This window comes from Thunnus thynnus, chromosome 19 (genome assembly GCF_963924715.1).
Source record: "Thunnus thynnus chromosome 19, fThuThy2.1, whole genome shotgun sequence".
Lineage (NCBI taxonomy): Eukaryota > Metazoa > Chordata > Actinopteri > Scombriformes > Scombridae > Thunnus > Thunnus thynnus.
This window is the reverse complement of record NC_089535.1, coordinates 6,494,867-6,514,028: the sequence shown is the minus strand read 5'-3', so window position 1 is coordinate 6,514,028 and position 19,162 is coordinate 6,494,867. Positions and strand designations below refer to the sequence as shown.

The 19,162-nt window shown below is 40.3% G+C and overlaps 2 protein-coding genes across 3 annotated transcripts in view; one reads left to right on the top strand and one right to left on the bottom strand.

Annotated features, from left to right (window-relative positions):
* The first annotated feature begins 1,013 nt into the window (after positions 1-1,013).
* On the top strand, positions 1,014-12,401 carry wdr41 (WD repeat domain 41). The gene is made up of 14 exons (XM_067573643.1): positions 1,014-1,148; positions 1,289-1,371; positions 2,697-2,812; positions 3,692-3,740; positions 3,833-3,961; positions 4,078-4,140; positions 6,206-6,317; positions 6,448-6,510; positions 6,626-6,730; positions 6,823-7,007; positions 7,087-7,208; positions 8,273-8,358; positions 10,263-10,396; positions 10,475-12,401. The coding sequence occupies exons 2-14, from the start codon at positions 1,324-1,326 to the stop codon at positions 10,613-10,615; spliced, it is 1,353 nt and encodes a 450-aa protein (XP_067429744.1). The 5' UTR covers positions 1,014-1,148; positions 1,289-1,323; the 3' UTR covers positions 10,616-12,401.
* The window catches only part of pde8b (phosphodiesterase 8B), a 54,965-nt gene continuing 47,270 nt past the window's right edge, over positions 11,468-19,162 (bottom strand). For both annotated transcript variants that reach the window (XM_067573642.1, XM_067573641.1), the window contains exons 18-22: positions 18,944-19,161; positions 18,709-18,847; positions 18,391-18,558; positions 18,046-18,175; positions 11,468-14,778 (exon numbers count right to left, since the gene is read on the bottom strand). In XM_067573642.1, coding sequence (XP_067429743.1) covers positions 14,669-14,778; positions 18,046-18,175; positions 18,391-18,558; positions 18,709-18,847; positions 18,944-19,161 — 765 coding nt within the window. In that variant the 3' untranslated portion in view covers positions 11,468-14,668. The remainder of the gene's footprint in view (positions 14,779-18,045; positions 18,176-18,390; positions 18,559-18,708; positions 18,848-18,943; position 19,162) is intronic.

The following is a 19,162-nucleotide window of genomic DNA, read 5'->3' as shown; positions in this document are numbered from 1 at the left end:
TTCTTTTTCTTATCTCTATTTTCCTTGTTGCTGTTTTTCTTGCTTTTAACTTACATTGTTACTGTTTGAATTGTGTGTATAGTACGGGCACTTTTAATGTCTTTTGTCTTGTGGATTTTTTTGTGATATGTTTTCATCATGGTTTTGTGTTTTTATGATTTTATCAATAAATTTACCAAAAATCAAAGATTAGAGAAAAAATCCAAAACCTGAAAACAGATTTGTGTATCAGAACTTTGTTTTTTTCTCCTTTCCTCTCCCATTAATCATCTCACCTCAGATTTATCTGGTGACCCTTTGGAGGGGACCGACCCCTAGGTTGGGAACCACTGGACTAAACTAGCTAACTGTATATAAAGTAGTTGAAACTAGCTCCACCTCCAGCAGCTACAACAATAACATGCTGCTCTAACACTGATGCTTCACTATTAATAATCTAATGATGTCATATATAATAATATATCAGTCAGAGGGACCAAACCACTACTTTTACTGCAATACTTTAACTACATTTGGCTTCTAATACTTAGTCTATGTACTTTTACTTAAGTAGGATTTTTCATGCAGGACTTTTACTTATAATGGAGCATATTTACATTGTTTTATTGCTTGTTTTTATTTACTTAAGTGAATGATCTGAATGCCTTTCCATCACTGGTGAGGAGTAGGCTAGATATCTAGATTTTTTTCTAATTAAGTAATTTAACAAATTAGTGTTCAAAGCAGAGCATTTGGGAGAGATTTTTAAGCAAAACACGATAAAGCAGAAGGTAGAATAACTTACCACACTTGTGAATGTCGTTGAGCTCTCTAAAATCTGCACAGGAACACCAAACAGCTAAATGTTAGCCGCGGGAGTTTTAACACTGACTTCCTAAATAATAATAATAATCGACCTGCGTACGTCTTGTCCATCAAAAGCTTCCGTAGTTTCAGTCACATGAATGGTTTGTTGTGGTCGGGACTGCAGCAGAATAATTCGCCTTTTTAATCATGTAACTTAAATACATACGATATTAACGTAATAGTCACACCTTTGTCAATAATATCTAATCATCAGAACGACGCGTTACATCAAATTGTGTCGATAAATCGGACGAAAACACAACAACAGTCGAAACGGTGTTTTCTGTTTACGTCAATGACTGGTAAGATATAATGTAACGGTTAAATGTAAGCTAACGTTAGCTGTTTTTGTGCTTTCGGCTTTTGCAAACGTACATGTTAAGCTACGTTTTTGGTTTATATTTAGACAAATATCTGAATTGGCTTCATTGTTTTCCTTCAGCCAACGTTAGTCGCTAAAGAAACGAGGAGGAAGTCATGCTACGGTGGATTCTCGGTGGTCGGGAGGCTCAGAGCTCCGTGGAGGTGAGATGACTTCGGTACAGTGAAGCTAATGTTTTTAGCTGTAGGTGAAGCCTGCTCTGCCCGCAGCGGTGGAAGAAATACTCGAGATCCTTTACTCAAGTAAAAGTACCAATTTCAAAATGATCCATCACAAATACAAATGTCTCATTCAAAATCCTAATTATACAAAAGTATCATCAGCAAATCGTACTTAAAGGATGGTTCACAGTTTTTAAAGTCTGTCTTAAAGGTGCCCATATGAATAGTGAAAGAGGTTTTCCTTGCTGTAATCATTCCTCCTGTTCATACTGGCTGTTAAAAGATCCCCTTCAATGTAAGTGATGGGGAACAAAATCCACAATCCACAAATTCCTCCTTCAGCGTCCAAATGAGTCAAATCAAGTAGATATCTTTCAACGTTACAGTCTTTTTAGTGCCAAATTCCCTCTTTTTGTTACTATATTTCCACCGCAGCTCAACAGAGAAACATAAAGAGGGAATTTGATATTAAAAAGATTGTAAATGTGTCAGATATCCACTTGATATGACTAACTCAGACTGCTGAAGCCTCATATAAACTTCACATCAACTTTTAAATGTGTTTTTGCACTAAACGACTGTGTGGACACGCTGTGGATTTTGGCCTCCATCACTTCCACTGAAAGCACATTTGAAGAGGGATCTTTTAACAGCCAGTATGAACAGGAGGAATGATTACAGCGAAGAAAACCTCTTCCACTGTTCATATAAACACCTAACTGTTGTTTTAAGACACACTTGAAAAATTGTGAACCTGTTCTTAAATGTTTCAAATAGAGCTGCAACGATTAGTCGATTAATCGATTGACAAACAAATTAATGTGTATAAATAGTTCAAATTCTCTTGATTCCAGCTTCTCAAATGTGAATATTTTCTGGTTTCTACAATTAGGGCAGCAACTAACGATTATTTTCATTATCGATTATCCTCACATGTGAGAAGCTGAAACTAGAGAATATTTGGCCTTTTTGCTTTAAAAAGTACTAAAATAGAATAATTTAGCTGATTTAGTAATTGATTCATTGACTTATAATAGCAGCTGCACTGTTTGTTTTATTTGTGAGGGGTTACCAGTCAAAAAGATTTATTTGTTAACAATGATTTGTATTTTATAATCTTGTTGTAATGTAATTTCTTAATCTGAGATAAATGTAGTGCAGTAAAGAGGACAATATTTAAAAAAAAAAATGGAAAAACTGTTAAATACTCAAGTGAAGCACAAGTCCCTCAAAACTGTACTTAAGTAGACTGTCTGCCTGTGAAGCGCAGCCTGTTTGTCTCACTACTTTCCCTCTTATGTCTGCAGAAAAGCCCCGTGTTGTGCATTGGAGAGGAACAGCCCAAAAACTGGTTCACTGAGCTGCAGGTGCTGAAAGGACATTTTGACATTGTTCGATTTCTGGTGCAGATTGATGACTTCAGGTAAGCAGACCACAAACCCACCCTCCCCTCCCTCGCTCCCCCCCCCCCCCCCCCCCTTTTTTCCTCCCTCTCTAACCTCACTCCTCTCTACCCTTGACTGGCCTCTATCCCTCTGTGATTGACAGGAGATCCTCACCTACAGCAAACTTACAGAGCATGACAAGAGCCCGATCATCACCACTATGTGATTGTCTGCGCACAGTACAGTAGAACCAAAAGCCTTTTAATGCCGTCCATGCACACATGCAGGCACACGTATAAAGGGTTTTTTGCACCTGCTCTCCTCTCTCCGCCCTGCTTTTGTGGAAGTGTGCTGCACACTGGCATGGTAGAGTGCGTCTGCATAAGTGCTCAGATTGGGATTTATAAGTACGTGTGTGTGTGTGTGTGTGTCAGGAGGTGGGGGGTTGCTTCACGCCTGGTCTCCTCCAGTAATAACCCCCTCCTCTGGGTCTCGTCCTCTCCGCGCACAGGTCCGCAGTCGGGGGCAAAGGCCAGAAAATTCTCTCCAGATTGCTTTTGAAGTCCGAAAATGTATCCTGGACAGTTCCTTTCTTCTCATTTTATCTCTCTTTTTTATCCACTCATCCTGTCTGTTGATTTTGGGAACAGGTAGCGTGGATGGTTGAGGGTCAGAGGGCAAGTGAAGGTGGTAAGCCCCAGAACAGATATTTTTTTTTTTTTAAGGCTTCTCAGGTGGAAATGGACCTACGGGAAATGATCCCTCACACAGATAGAGATTGTCTGGCTGTGTTTGGCAAGTCGGCCCGCTAAAGATGAGGCCTGCTGCCAAGTGCACATCTCCGCTGAGGTATTTATGTCACGTATAAGTCCAGCTTCCCAAGAAACAACTCATACTTCTCATCTTATGTTTTCCAGATGTGCCTCAGCGGGGGACGATGGCCTGGTTTTGGTGTGGAATGTGGAGGTAATATGCTGCAAGTTGATTAGTTCACATTGCACACAACACAGAGCCACTAATTGCTATTTTTTTATTTTTTTTTTTTGTCTGACTGTTAGACCGGCGAGAGGCTGCAGGAGCTGAGGGGACATTCCCAGCAAATAACAGCCATGACCACCTTCACCTGTGATAACGGACTCATGTCGCACACTTCGCTCATCACTGCCTCCTCAGACCGAAGTCTCAGTGTATCCTCAATCAATACCAAAGGCCGAGCAAACATTTTAAACACTTGCTAAAACCATCCGTATGTGATTGTTGTGTTTGGAATTCAGGCTTGATTCTCCTTAATCTTATTTGTCAGTTGTGGGATCCTGATACAGGCAACAGGGTTCAGACCATTTCAGATCTGCAGTCTTCTGTAAAGGTAATTGATAAGCTCCTTCCAGACGTGCACATTGTTATGTAAACATGATGGCAATTTTGCATCTTGGTCTCATGTTTGAATAAATGCTCAAATCACTTGTATGCAAAAGTCGATCATAGTAGGTTGATCTAGTGATGTTTCCGTAAAACTTCAAACCCACAAGTCTGAACTGAGTGTCATCAGATTAATTAATGATTAATGAAATGCTTGAATTCATCACTTAATTATGCACACAGAAAAAAAAACAGTTAAGAGAAAAAATCTCAAGAGCTCCTGCTTTCTTTGAAGTTATTTTCTACTTAAATTATTTAGAAGGTTCTTCTCATGTCACTTCAGACTGAAAAATCTTTTTTTTCCCCCCCGTGGTGCAGGCAAAAGAGGAGAAAAAAAAACACCCTTGTAGTATAATGAACAGACAAGCACTACTCTATATACATTTGATTTTCATTCAGCCAATTGCATGGATTCTATTATCATCATCTTTGCAGAATTGGAAACATAAAGCTAATTGAAAAACACAGTAAAACACACTGAATGTTCTCATATCTAAAGTTATGTACCGAGTACTGATATGATACCAGTCCTCTATGTCTTTATTCTTTTTAGGCTTGTGCAGATATTAATGACTGTATATTGCTCCAGACAGTTAGTGCGATTGTGTTATTGATGCACATATAGTCTGTGATCTAGTCTATGATTTAAATGTATTTATGATGAAGCACAAGCAGGAAGTATCAGCAGTAGCTTGAACATGTGGTCACCTGGCATTTGTTGAACTGAAACTGAAATTTCCCTGCACTCAGCTCCAAAAAAAGGACGTTTCTGATGTGGGTGATAAATAAATAAATATTGATCGTAGTTGTCACAAGTCTTGTAGTGTGATAATGTACTAAATGTGTTGCAGTGTTTCTGCCTGGTCAAAGTTAAAAAAAAAACTCTGAACAGCTGATCCGCCGCACGGAAACAGGAAACACGTGCTTGAATTGTAATGTGATGGGAATGTAATGTGACTGCAACTTTACACAACAAAATTAACTCACTGTAACAAATGAACAGAGCAGAACAGAAAATGTAAAAGTGTTTAATATTGATTGGCTATCAGTCAGACATGATCAATCTCCAGTCCCTTTAATAAGGTCGATATCTGGACTGATACTGATGCCAAATCTCTTAACACATTCTCATCCCAACTAAGGTTCCATTAAGGTTACATCTATCGCAAACTATTGGATTGGATTAAAAGTGTTTATGATATTACATTCACCCTCTGCATTTCACCATTTGATATGTTTTAATGTTAAAATAACAATTAGCAAGTTTTCTTGTTAAAATTACCCAACATGCACTGAGATATGTCAGAATGCTGCAACACACTGTCTTTAATTATGAATCTAATGCGGAACAGAAGCAAGAAGATTATTAGTTCAAGGCTCACAGAATTTTATATTAAAATCCAGTTTAATCTTGCTATTTATGTAATTTCTAATAATCCAAGTTTCCTGTTGTTGAAGCTGTATTTATGCTTTGTGCAGTTCAGGGCTTCATGTTGCATCTGGTTTTTGTGTTGATCATTATTCTCTGATAAGAACCAGCCTGAAAAACATCCCACAAACCTTTGAAAAGATTTAAAAGATCATTCATTTAAAGTAATTTTCACATTTTTCAGTCACCACAGCTGCAGATATGTTGACTCTGCTCAGTTCATACTAATATAGAACATATACAGCACATCTCGGTCCCTCATATTACATTTTCTTGGTTATTCCAGTCGTGTCATCAGACTCTGGGCAATTAAGTTTGTGTTGGCAAGATAATGTAACACACTAATTAAAATATTTGACAGTAAAGGTTGTTCTGCCAATTATAATTTAAGATAAAATGGTAATTGCCTCCTCTTGATCTTAGATTAAGGTTAATTGCAGCATCTATAGGTTAATTATATTTGATTTCTTTTCGTCACTGTGATATTTTGTGCGTGTGCGTCCGTGCGTTTGATGCGTGTACCTGCGTGCGTGTCCAAATTAAAGATAGCACATGTCCTTATATTCATGTGTTTTTCTCTCAGTGTTTGCTGGTGCTGGAGCGGTTATGTGTGTGGGTCTCCGGCGGGGAGGAACTGTGTGTGTGGAACAAAGACTTTCAGCTTCAGTGTCACAGACAGAACCACAGTGACACCGGTAAGGAGCAAGAACAACCGTCACAAAACACTTTTCATGTGTCGGTTGTTGCGCCAACTATGCTCACCCCTGACACTGCTGTTTGCACACAAACTGATTAATGTTGTTATTGTAATTTGGCATTTTGCAGGAATTACTGCTTTGATAGAGCTGCCCAAGAACTGTATAGCAGCTGCTATGGATAAAGAGATCGGTAAGAGAGAGATGTCTGATCATCTCCTTTGACTGGAATGAATGTTTGTCTCAAATACATGAAATCTACATGACATAAAATTAATCTGAAGCTTTATTTTTTATTTTCTTTGCAGTGATCTACAGGCTGACGGTCTCTACTGATTCCTCTCTGTCGGTGGCTGAGATCCGCTGTCTGTCCGACCACCAGGATCAGATTCGAGCTCTTATCAACGTCAACGGTCGGTCTGTCAGGAAACTCTGAAACATCACCGAAAATCCAAGCGACTCCATTCGATAACTTCTGTTCTGGTTGTTGCTGTGTGTTCCTCAGACGGACTCTTCGCCAGCGGTTCCCACATGGGTGAGCTGATTCTCTGGGACGCGATTGATTGGAACATCCTGGCCTATGAGCACATCCTGTGGGAGGAGTCTCAGGCCTGCACCCAGGCTGAAATACGAATGGGCGCTCCCAAACCCAGCGAGATGTCCATTCAGCATCTGACCACCAACGGAAAGGTGAGGAGGACAGGATGGTGTGAGTATGTTGTTCTGTTATTGTGATCCATGAGATGCTTGATGTTTGTGTGTTTTATAGCTCATCCTGGCAGCTGTGGGCAGCGGTCTGTATGTGTACAGCGTTCTGACAAAGACGGTTGTGGCGTACAGGAAGGTCGCCCACGACTCAAACATCTTACACACCATGCTGCTATCTGACAGGTAAGATATCCGACTCATTCTTATCTCCAACCTCTTCAAAGTGTGACAGGAAATTAAGGGCTGAAGTACTGATTGCCTCCATGAATGATCTGCTGTGTCTGTGATGATAATAGTCTAGACTCAACAGTGCAACAAGCCTGCACTCCATTTTTTATCCACATGGGTGCGCCACTGCCCTGATTTTTTTTTGCTAGAAAATTTAAAAAATGCAAGTTCCTATGTGCTGCAGACCCAGACAATGCAGTTAAAAATCTTCAATATATGTCTGTCAGATTTAAAATTAAAGCCTCAGTGCTTTTGCTTCATTCATATAGTTTATTTATATTTTATCATATATTTTTGCTGTCAGTTTATGGTATCTGGATCCATGTTGTACCTGCAAAAACTGACTGGAAATTTTTTTGTTACTCTGAAATATGGAGACAAGAATTTTTGTGTATTTCATTTGAGATACATTTAAAAATGAAAATTAATAGATGCAGTATCAATAAAACATCCATTTGTTTTTTTTTATTAGCAAAAGGAAGCAAATAACATACTGATTACATGGCAAATCATAATTTATAATTTCAAAAGATTTGGTTTATATGACAAAAATGTCTTTAAATTTCACCAAAATGAAGTTTTTCTTATTAAAAAGCCAACTAAACAAACAGTATCACCCTCAGACAACCAAAACAAATCAACAAAGTGATTATTTTTCAAACAGCAGACTCCATGAGGTCATGATACAAAATTAAATTAATCCTCAACAACACTAAGATCACTGCAGTGGTTTTATATCTGCTGACTTCAGTTGCCAGTTGTAATGTACCAGTTCTTTACAAGGCACACAAAGACCTTTATGACCTGTGAGATATAGTTTTTCAGCTGTTCTGTATTCCAGATATCCTGGAGGTGAAAAGACAATACAAACACATATAAAGAGGCCTGTAAAAAAACAGGAGACTGCAAATCTGTATCCTAATTGAACCTGCATCTAGACATGTGAGTCCAATACAGTCATAGTAGAACTGCTTCAGATTATTATCAGCTGTTAGATTAGACTGTTGTCTCTGTTTCAGCGAGCTGATGTCCTGCTCTGAAGACGGCAGCGTGAGAATGTGGGAGATACAAGACCTGCCTTTGCCCGCTGAACCGGCCACTCCAGGTGACACACACACACACACATAAACATGCAATTTCAGGTCTGTCACACCTCTGATAGGATGGTAAGTAGCTCACATGCTCTGTACAAACATGCAGACACATCAGGGGAGAAGACTATCGTCCCATTTCCCCCCCTGTGGATTTGCCATCTTATGAAAACTAGATGTTGTTCCTGGTGATAGAACAAAAGTATGAATCAGAAAGTTCAAAGACTGAGTAAAATTGCCTGCACTCAGGTTGTGTGTGTGTGTGTGTGTGTGTGTGTGTGTGTGTGTGTGTGTGTAGTCGATTGTCTTGATATGTGGGTGGCTTGGAGGTGCAGTAATGCAGTCCAGATGTGGTATTGTGTATATCAAAGGAAAGTGGACTGCACCAGCGCTCAGAGAGGCTGTGTTTTCTACTTAAGTGGGGTGGTCTAAAGTTGAGTGTGTGTCTGTGTGGTCATGCCGTCTTTGATGGTTTTAACTGTCTGCAGTTGGTGTGTAGATGTGGTTTGATTGCGGATACATCTTGGCTAGCGACAACACTCGGGCTGCATCTCCTGCTAATCATCACCACAGGCCAATTATTTGTCTTTAGTTTGTTCAGTGTTTCCAGGAAACCGATCAGAAATCAATCACTTGCATCTCGTGTGGTCTTTTAGCTTCCCCTGTGTGTGTGTGTGTGTGTGTGTGTGTGTATGTGTGTCTGTTCATCATCTCCTGCTCTTCTAGTGAGATTTGCACATCTGGAATTCCAGCTCATCTGCATTAACTCATGTTTTTGGCCACTCGGGGCAGCGGAAAACAAGCTGTAAACAAAACATTGACATATTATCACCTTATAAATATATTGATTAGGCGAACTTGCAAACAGTTGTATATTTACACATCTGGCAGACACAGAGCAAATTTAGCATTCATGTATCCGGTGACCTGACAAATATGTGTCCAGTATTTAACTTCCTTTTTAGCTCTACTTTGCTCTCCTACTCCATTGAAAAAATATCTTGATTTACGGTCGATCAGAACTGGTTCTGGTGGAACCGCCGGTGGAGCGGAAAGCTAACGGTTACAGATAGAGGAGAAGGGGGAAACAGGGAGAAGTGATATCGTTTCAATACAGGGATAATGGCGCATATTTTCAGACTGTTTCTCCTGGATCATAGTGCTGCGCTCAGTTGTTCACATAAAAAGTGACAAATAGTTGTGTCAAAAATGAAAAGGGAGAGCTAGAGAGAGAGAAGTTGAAACGCTGGCTCCTCTCTCACCTCCGCACAGCTGGCCAATAACGGCGAGAAGTGGGCGTTAATGATGGATTGTCAGTTTCGGAACGTTATAGAAATGGCCTTGCATAGCCCCCCCCCCCCCTAATCTGACATCGGAAATGTGTAGAGGGAGGGGATTACTGAAGATCTTCGACCATCTGACAATCACATCTGACGGAGCTCACCTTTCAGCTCTGTTTCGGTCTCTTAATCCTGTGTAAAATATCCGATACTTAAGCTGCTAAATGCTCTGCTGTGTTCACAAGCTAGTTGCTAATTTTGTCTGTCTAACAAGAGTAGCGAGAGTGAAAAAACCAGTAGATTTACAGTCTGTGAAACCAAAACAATGAGCTGAGAGTTGAGTGGAACTGCAGATATATTTGATTATATTAGTTTTAAATTCAGAGACAGACTATAAAAATATTTTCACCCTCAAACATGTTGAGAAATTCTGGTCGATGTCTTGCTGTGATGATGTAATTCCCATTTTTAGCCGATCCTGCCTGACTTCCACCTCCATCTGAATACACCGAAAAACATTTGTTCATGCAGTTCATGTAACAGCCACTGCAGAACAGAACGTACAGACTCACCTTTCTTATTTATGTCTTCTTTCATTCATTATTCTAAGCTAGTTTTTGCACTCTGCATTAAACCAGGGTTCTTTGGGATGTGGACTTTCGGCCGGTCAAGCAAACAGACCGGTCCTCCGTCGAAGAAGATCATAGATGTCCCAAACATCAGGATGCTGGAGTTGACGGGTGATCTGATCGGACACTCAGGAGCCGTCCAGGTACAGTTTCATCCCTTACAAACTAACGTTCCACCTCAAAATACGGCTCTAATAATCCCTTTTTTACGCTTCTGTCAGATGTTCGTCAGCTTCAAGGAGAACGGGTTGGTGACGTGCTCCACAGATCACCTGCTGATCCTGTGGAAGAACGGAGAAAGGCAGTCTCACCTGCGCAGCCTTGCACTTTTCCAAAAACTGGAGGAGAACGGAGGACTCTGACCTTTAACCTTTTGAATCGCTGCCTTAAGAAAGGAGAGTTTGTTGTTGATGTTGTTGTTGTCGGTTTGGATGTTTGTTGCAAATCATTTGAGTTTACTGTGATGATTGTTTGTTGCCTTATGATTTATGTAAAGAAGTATTTAATTTTTATTTTTCAAACCTAGTAAATACCTCACCTCAGAAACAACATGTAAATAGTTTTATTTCCAGCCTGGAATGTTTTAGAGGTGATGTGATTAACAACTGACAATTACCGTTTTCCAAAACCAAACAGTATTTGTATTATTATCCTAAATGACAAAGAAAAGCAACAAATCCTCGCATCTGTGAGGCTTTTTTGCTTGAAAAGTGACTGATACAGTTACTCTATTATCAAAGTAGTTGCCAATTACAATTCTCTCGATCAACTAATCCTCGCAGCTTTAGATGTGATGTCAGCGGAGTAGGACGTCTCGTACCGGACGTTCCCCGTTGCGGGTCACATGCCGGTACATTCAGGAGGCTTGTCAAGGCTTAACGGGTACGCTGTCTACTACTGCTGTCTAAGCACCTTCAGCCCTCATTTCCTGCTCCTCTTCATGTTTGGTGTATGAGCCTGTTTCACGGCTCTTTGTAGAGATTTTGGGTGATTTTTTTCAGCTTCAAGCTACAGTCAGTCATTTGCATAATTCGCCAAACCAAAGCAACCCGTTGACCATCAGTTGACGACTGCCAGGGGAAATGTCACAGCTTCATCCTGCAGGTTTTTCTCTGTGTCACATCTGCACCAATCTCTTCACCATCACCATGCTTTAACTCGCATCTGTGTATTTTGTCTCAGTTTAGATTGTCTGCTGCCATTCATGTAACAACTTCATATTTAAACGCTTTAATTGTCTCTCACAATACATTTTTTTTTGTGTGTCTGACAGAGAACATCAAAATAAGACATCATAATCCAGAGAGGAGCAAAATACATTAAACTTTTCAAACAAACATGGTTGATTTTTAAGTGACTCTGACGGAAAGCTTTTGTCACTACTATGCATGAGGCAGTAAAATCCTTCAAAACACACATTACAGTTCTCATGGCCAATAATAATAATGAATGATGGGTTTTTTTTGTTTCCTTCTTTGAAAAATAATGTACCGTTTATAACAGCGCTTTCTAATTATTGTTCTGTTTTATAAATGATACAAAACAACAAAGAGTTGGCACGTCGTCCGCGGCCACAGCCATCAGTGTCAGAGATGAAAGAAACAGAGGAAATAGAAATGACTGTGAGCGATGAAGGCTTATCATTACATAACAAGCAGTTATACAATCTGGTTCTGCCTCGAGTAGAATCAAAGCGAGGCTGTCATCTGATCTAATTGATATCATCACATTCCAGTCATTGCCGCTCACAGAAAAGGCATGTTCGTCTGACATGTAAATCTGAAATATTTAAATTGTCTTTGTGAGTAGAAATCTTCATTATCGGTTAGCAAAAATATCTTCTCATGATCCGTGAGAGCGGTCATGAAACATTCAGAAGTGGAGCCACGTTTCAAGTCGCTGTAAAAAAGTGAATTTTTTTTTTTTTTTTTTGAGTTTTTGGAAATCATCCCTGCAACATATAACACCTCAAAAAAAACAAAAAGTTACATAAAGAAATGATGTAAAATGCAAAGCAAAAATCATATATTGGCTGAGTATTTACAGTAACAGCAGGTACATTAGGTAGTTTACAGTGTATTGCAACAATAGCAGACCTAAACAGTGAGACGTGAGAAGATTAAGGCATTGATTAAGACCTTGATCGTCGATTTAAAAAAAAAAAAAAAAAAAGATTACATCATCATGAATACATTAAACGTGGATGTGATCAGCTCTGTCTCGTTAAAGTGAAAACCGTAACTGTGGATTTCACCGCACCTGATTCGGTTTCTGTCCTTTTAAGAACTTCATAGGTGTACAAAACAGAAAAGATCAAACGTCAGGACCAGAACTGTTAACACTGACTCACCAAGTCAACTCAAAAACTGTAGCACAGACCGTAAAGCAACATTCCCAAAGTCATATATATATATTTATATACTGTATATTTTGATCTCAAAGGTTTCTTTAAATAAAACATGTATGGCTTTTCTTATATATATTTTTGTCTTTAGAGGAGAGGAGGAGATACTTCAACCAACTTTTGTTTCTGTAAAGATGACCAAAGAATAAGGCACCTGTAAAAAGCTCTCTGTGCCTTTGGTTAATACTGTAATGTGCGTTTCCTGGATTAACACACACACACTCTCTCTCACACACACACACACATGTCCTGCTTCACTCATTCAGATGGAGTCTTGGGACAAGAACTGGTAATACGTAATGATGATTCAGCTCAGGCAGTGGATGGATATCTGCAAATCCAGTATTCTTACTTCATAAATTGATTTCTTGGTATTCTCTCTGCTGCTGGCAACAGTGCTCTTCAATACTCACCTTCATGTGTCAAAATACAAAGAAAAAGTGCTCTGAAGGAGACGGGAACACATAAACTATCACTGCTGCACTTCTCAAATTTCCCCATTTCTGTTTAGAAATGCTCACTTTTTGATAAATCATTGTCTTTTTTACTCCCAATCACTTTAGGGTAATAATTTATTTCCTGTGGATCCCTCTCTGAAAGATTTAATTTATCTACCACTTCTGCAACACCCCCTTTCAGCCACTAGAGAGCAGACATATCACTCAAATCTCATAGCACGATGGCCTTTAAAAATAATGTGCAACTAGATTTCCCCCCCCCCCCCTTAAAGAAAGAGCCAAATGGCAGCAAGGTGTATTGCGGCAGAGGGGTTTGAGATACAGTAAAAGTGGTTTAAGAGAAAATATGTGAGAGCAGGAGCTGATAAGTGTTTGGAGCAGACAGCCTGGCTCTGCAGCTGCTGTATTTTTACAAGCTGGATCTAAAACATGGTTCAGCTGCTCCTTCATACGTCTGTCAACCCGCTTTGAGGTCCGTTTCAACCTTGAACGTACAGCTACGTGCTACTTTAACAGCAGCACTGCAAGTATATTGTTAAGCTTCTTATTTGGGTGTAAGTGTCTACAGTTTGTGTCCTTTCCAGTGTCACATAACTGAATATGCAACATCTGATATATTTGTATTGAAAGCTCTGATACAGTGCAATTCTTTTCCTCCATTTGTTCTGACACGGAGGTGGTTTTGCGTCATTGCCGGAGCATAACAGTAGGTTTACATAGCAACAAGATCTTCACAGTCCCTCCTCAATCTCTCCTCTGTATGTGGGACTTTGTATTTAGAAAACCTTCTGACTGGACCCTGGTACTTGGCTAACCAGCAAGGACCTCTGATTGCTAAGAATTTGGTCCCTGACACAAGTCAAAGTGTCTCTCGTATTGTATGACTGTATCACAGCTCATAAGAATGAAAAAAATCCAGCTGAGCACCTTCACAAGTTTTCAATCAGTGCGTCTAGCTTAGGTCACCAACCTCCTCACCACATTGCTTTTACACCAACAGACAGATGCAGAATGGGAAATATTTGTGAAAAGAAAATTAACAAGAGAGACGAAAATGCAAAAAGCAAAAAGTAGCAAGAAGGAGCTCGAAATTAAAAATGTCTTGATTAGCTAAAGTGCAGGTTTCTGGTGTGTTACACTGTATGGTACAGATTGTCAGGTGAGCCATGAGGTCCACACAGTTTCATAGAGGTGCTATAAGGAATACTTAACAGAGCCATAAAGTGGCAACAGAGAGTCGACAGGGAGGGGAGAGGGAGGGGGGTGGGGGGGCTTCAAATGACAACCTATTCTCCACTGAACCACACAAGAAAAGAGGCTGTGATTTGAGATGGAAACAGCGTCTCAGTGTTCATCAGCCGGTGACGTCTGCTCTCAGGGTTCCCCCCGGTCGCCCAGCTTCAGGTTGCGAACGTGTCCTGGGTTAAACGGGAGGGTACACAGAGCTCCGTCGAATCACAGCTGAAGAGACTTAATTGTTCCACCGCGGGGCCACGTTCGCTGTCATACCCTGCTCGGAGTGACGGATGAGAGGAGGCCGGACGAGGGTTCGGTCAAGAAGGAGGGGGAGGGCGAAGGCTCTTACACTTCATCTCGTCCAAGCTCTTCCAGTACTTGTAATTCTCCGACAGGTGTTCCATGAGACCAGGCAGGCTGGCGAAGGCTGAGAAGAGATAAAGAGGTTGAGTTGAAGAAGAAACGAACAAGGACGCACATACAGTAGCCGTGTTTTGGTGGATTAAATATGACCATATGTACATTGAAACTGATTTTGTTCCTCATGTCTGTGCTAGATGTAAGAAAATCCCTTCATGATGCAATTCCAACATGGAGGACAAAATCCACCGTCCTTATTCTGTACAAACACGCAATCAAAGCTGAAGCTACAATAATACTTCAGCAGTCTGAGTCAAATCAAGTGGGTATCTCCCAAAGACAGAAAATAGTCTTTATTTTGAAATTACTTCCTTTTTTAAATATGCTTCTACTGTGGCACAACAAGAAAAGGGAAACAAAAAAAGAGGGACTTTTGTAGGGATGTAACTAACGACACTGTCAAAAAATAGTGCAAAAACAATCATCACAATTTTTCCAAGGTGAAATGTCTTAAAATGTCTTGTGGAGCTGCAGCGATTAGTCGATTCGTTAATTAGTCGACAGGAAATTAACTATTTTGATAATCGGATGATCACTTCAGTCATTATTTAAGCAAAAAATTCCCAAAATTTGCTGGTTTCAGCTTCTCAAATGTGAAGATTTGATGCTTTTCTTTGTCATACATGATAGCAAACTGAAGGCGTCACCTTTAAAGGACCAGTGTGTAGGATTTAGTTCCATAAAGGGCTCATTCTAAGGTAACTAAAACACAACGATTCTTATTTTCAGCTGATTATACACTAATTACACCTTTCACTCTGGCAAATTTAAATGGTCATTTTGTGTTTTCTGCCATTTTATAGATGATAAACGATTAATCAATGAAATAATCAACAGAATAATCAATGACAGTAATCGTTAGTTGCAGCCTTAATGGTCCAAAACACAAAAATATTCCGTTTACAATGATATAAAACCAAGAAAAGCAGCAAATCCTCACATTGGAGAGGCAGCAACCAGAGAATAGTTGACATTAAAAATGAAATACAAAATGACTGAAACGATTTTTTAAATTAAAAATTTTGCAGATTAATTTTCTGTCGATCAACTAATCATTTCAGCTCTAGAATTTATTCTGTGCTTTAAGGACTTTGGAAAATAACAACCTGATTTGGTAAACATTGACTGCTGCTGCCTCATATTAGCTTCAGGTGTGATTGTATGTTTACTCAGAATGAGGACTGTGCACTTTGTCCCACATCTCTTAAAATCACATTATAAAAGAATTTCTTCAGAGCCAGCATGGACAGCAGTGAGTTGTTTTAAGACAGACTTGAGAAAATGTGAGCATATCCTTCAAGGCTTCTGTAAAAAAAATTAAATTCTTCAGGAACAAACCCCTACAGTGAAATGTCAACTGACAAGACACCTGCTCATCAGTCATTTCCTGTTATCGTTCCACATGAGCTATTAGGGAGGAAGATGTGTGTTTGTATGAGGGTGTTTGTGTGTGTGTGTGTGTGTGTGGTTAGTTCATGTACAGTGGTTAATGTTATGTACACTCTGCAATGTTGCTCCCACATATAAAAAAAAACAAAAAAAAAATGAGACAGCTGGGGTTGAAAGGTCTCTCTGCCTTTTCTCTCTCTCTCTCTCACACACACACACACACACAGCGTATGTTCTGCAGTGTTTGTGTTCTTGTGTTGTTTACATCCTGATTTCCGGCTTGTTGTTGGCCCGCGCTGCATCTCTGCTCGTAGCCTGGAACTAACAATGACCCCCACTGTGACCTCAAAATGACCCTGGTGAATTGAAAGCGGCTGCGTGAGTGTTTTTGTGTTTAGGTGTAAGTGAAGTTCTGCTTGACTGCTCGTCCCTCCCCGAACCGAGTGATCGTAAACCCCCATCCCCTCTCATATTTTCCCAACTTCCCACTCCCCTGGCGCCCTCGCAATTTCTCTCCGTCCCACTGGCATTTGGAATCTTTCCGTGACATCAGAGCTGTGTTGACAGTAAACAAGTTCCCTCTTGGGGAGACTAAACTAAAAGAGAACTTCAGTGGGAATGGGGAGCTATAAGGACCATACTATCCCTCCCCATTTCTTGTGACTCCTCCTCCTCCTCACCACTTTCCTGCATTTTCCTATCCTGCGATCTGCCAAGAAAAATGAAAAAGTCATAGAAGGCTGGAGTAAATTTTTTTGGGGAGTTGTCTCTGAAGAGCGATATTTCAAAAGGTTGTTAAAATGTGGTTTAGGGTTGCAACTGAAATGGAAATCCCATCAAGGAAACAGATCTGTATGAGGATCAGAAAGTCTCTGAACTTCTTTGACAAAAAAATGAATATTTGACTGCATACAAAGCTAGTAAATGAAACTTGAGTGAAGATTTTTTTTTTTTTCCCCCCCCAAAATCAAACCCCCTTGTTTTCAAGGTTGAGAATGAACTTTGAAGCTTAATCTCTGTACTTCATTTAATCATAAACTAGGGAACGAAACTTCTTGGACTAATAGAGGATTGCTTGTGAGCTTGAGACGTTTATCAAAAAGGACGGAACATTTGCAATCAACTGAGGATGTGAAACAATATTCATTATAAGCAAACTTGACATCAAACATACTGTACAGAGTAAAAGCAGGTGAGGAAGCATCACCAGGCAAACAGGTACTTTAGTTCTTTGAAAGTAAACATTTAAGCATTTAAAGAGGACATATCATGCACATTTCCAGGTATATATTTATATTCTGGGGCTCTTCTGGAATATCTATACATAATTTACAGTTAAAATAACTCCTTATTTATCTTATACCGGCTCTTTATGCAGCCCCTCAGTTCAGCCTCTGTCTAAAACAGGCTGTTTTAGCTCCTGTCTCTTTAAGGCCTCCTGATCTGACGTCATCACGAGGAGGAAGTAGCAGTAACTGAAACCCTGGCTTTTGACTTTCAGGGAGCATTTTTATACATGTTCACCTCAAGGTTTGTAACTTTGACCATGTTTAACATAGACATTTGACATCATAACATTATATAAATCACAAAAAAAACATGATATGTCCCCTTTAAAGTAGTGCGATTTGCCGTAAATAACTTTAAACATAAACTGCTGCCTGTGTGTCTGACTCACAGTCTATGACTTGTGACCCTTACGTTTTACTAACATAATCAGACTTAATAGTAAAATGTACACTAGCTTACTTGGGAATAAAGTGGAAAAGGAAATGACTAAACACGGAACAGTACATATAAACACCCCACACACACAGAGAAAAGCAAAGAAGAGAAGACACGCAAGCACACCAGCAGAGAAAATGAACGAACACGTTGTTCTTACCATCCAAGGCGTCAAACATGTCAGTGATGAAGTAGTCGATGAAGGAAATCTGAGATTTGGGCACACTACAGGTGTTTCTGTCAAACACTGGCATCACCACCGGCAGTCCTTGTCTCTTCTCCTCATCTGTCTGCAGGGAACACACACACACACACACACACGCACACACACGCATACACACATGGATCATAATGAGGTAACAAAAGCAAAGATAAACGCACACTCAAGCTAAATCTGCAGCTCGGGAGATGAGGTGCCATAAATGTGTTTAATTATACAAAGTGAGACAATGAAAACAATCCGAAGAAACAAAAGAGCGGGGTTGCGTTAGCGACGTCCACACACCTGTGCAAAGTACTCCTCAGAGATCCGCCCGGCCCACTCGATGCAGAGCTCGAGCGGCCTGCAGGGGTTTGCCACATCTGCACATTTGATCAACATCCTCTTTATCAGCAGACGGTTCTCTGGAGAGTTCCTGATGTTAGCCTGACCCTCACAGTCGCTGTTCATGCTCTGTAGGAACGACACGAAAAACATAAACATCTGCACATATAGAAAAAAATAATATATGCACACTTTTCAGTACATACACAGTAACCAGACCAGCAAAATAAAGCTTTACTGCATTTTGAGGCCTTTCTGGGAGATTTAATTGAATCTTACACTTGTGCTGGTCTCTTCTATGGCAGCCATCGGCTTGTTGACGCTGTTGACGAATTTGCTGACGTGCTCAAAGTGTCTGGTCATCTCTGTGGCCAGCACCATGTCAATGATGGCCTGCCGCAGCGTTCGGAACTGATTCCTGTCAGCAATGAAGGCAAGAAGAGGGTAAAGTAAGATTTTGAGTCTTTTGAGTGGTGAATATATTAAAATGGCCCCAGTATCTGCTACGGCCGACCTGTCGATGTTCTTGAAGATGTTGCTCTTGCTGTCTCGGACGGTGAGCTGGAAGGCGAGGGCCGCGTGGTGGCTCTCCAGCACTGCGGTGTCGTTGTACAGGATCGCCAGTTCACTGCTGGCGTTACACAAGAAGGAGTTGGTCCTGCCCGGGTGGTCCACATCGTGCACTGTGGCTGCTATCAGCGCGGCCACCTCGTCCAGCTGGTCCAGACTGCTC

Excerpts from the sequence above, each read along its gene's own strand:
- wdr41 (XM_067573643.1), top strand. The coding sequence starts at position 1,324 with ATGCTACGGTGGATTCTCGGTGGTCGGGAGGCTCAGAGCTCCGTGGAG. Across the intron at positions 6,511-6,625 it reads TGCTATGGATAAAGAGATCG|TGATCTACAGGCTGACGGTC; the intron begins GTAAGAGAGAGA and ends TTTTCTTTGCAG. Across the intron at positions 7,209-8,272 it reads ACCATGCTGCTATCTGACAG|CGAGCTGATGTCCTGCTCTG; the intron begins GTAAGATATCCG and ends TCTCTGTTTCAG.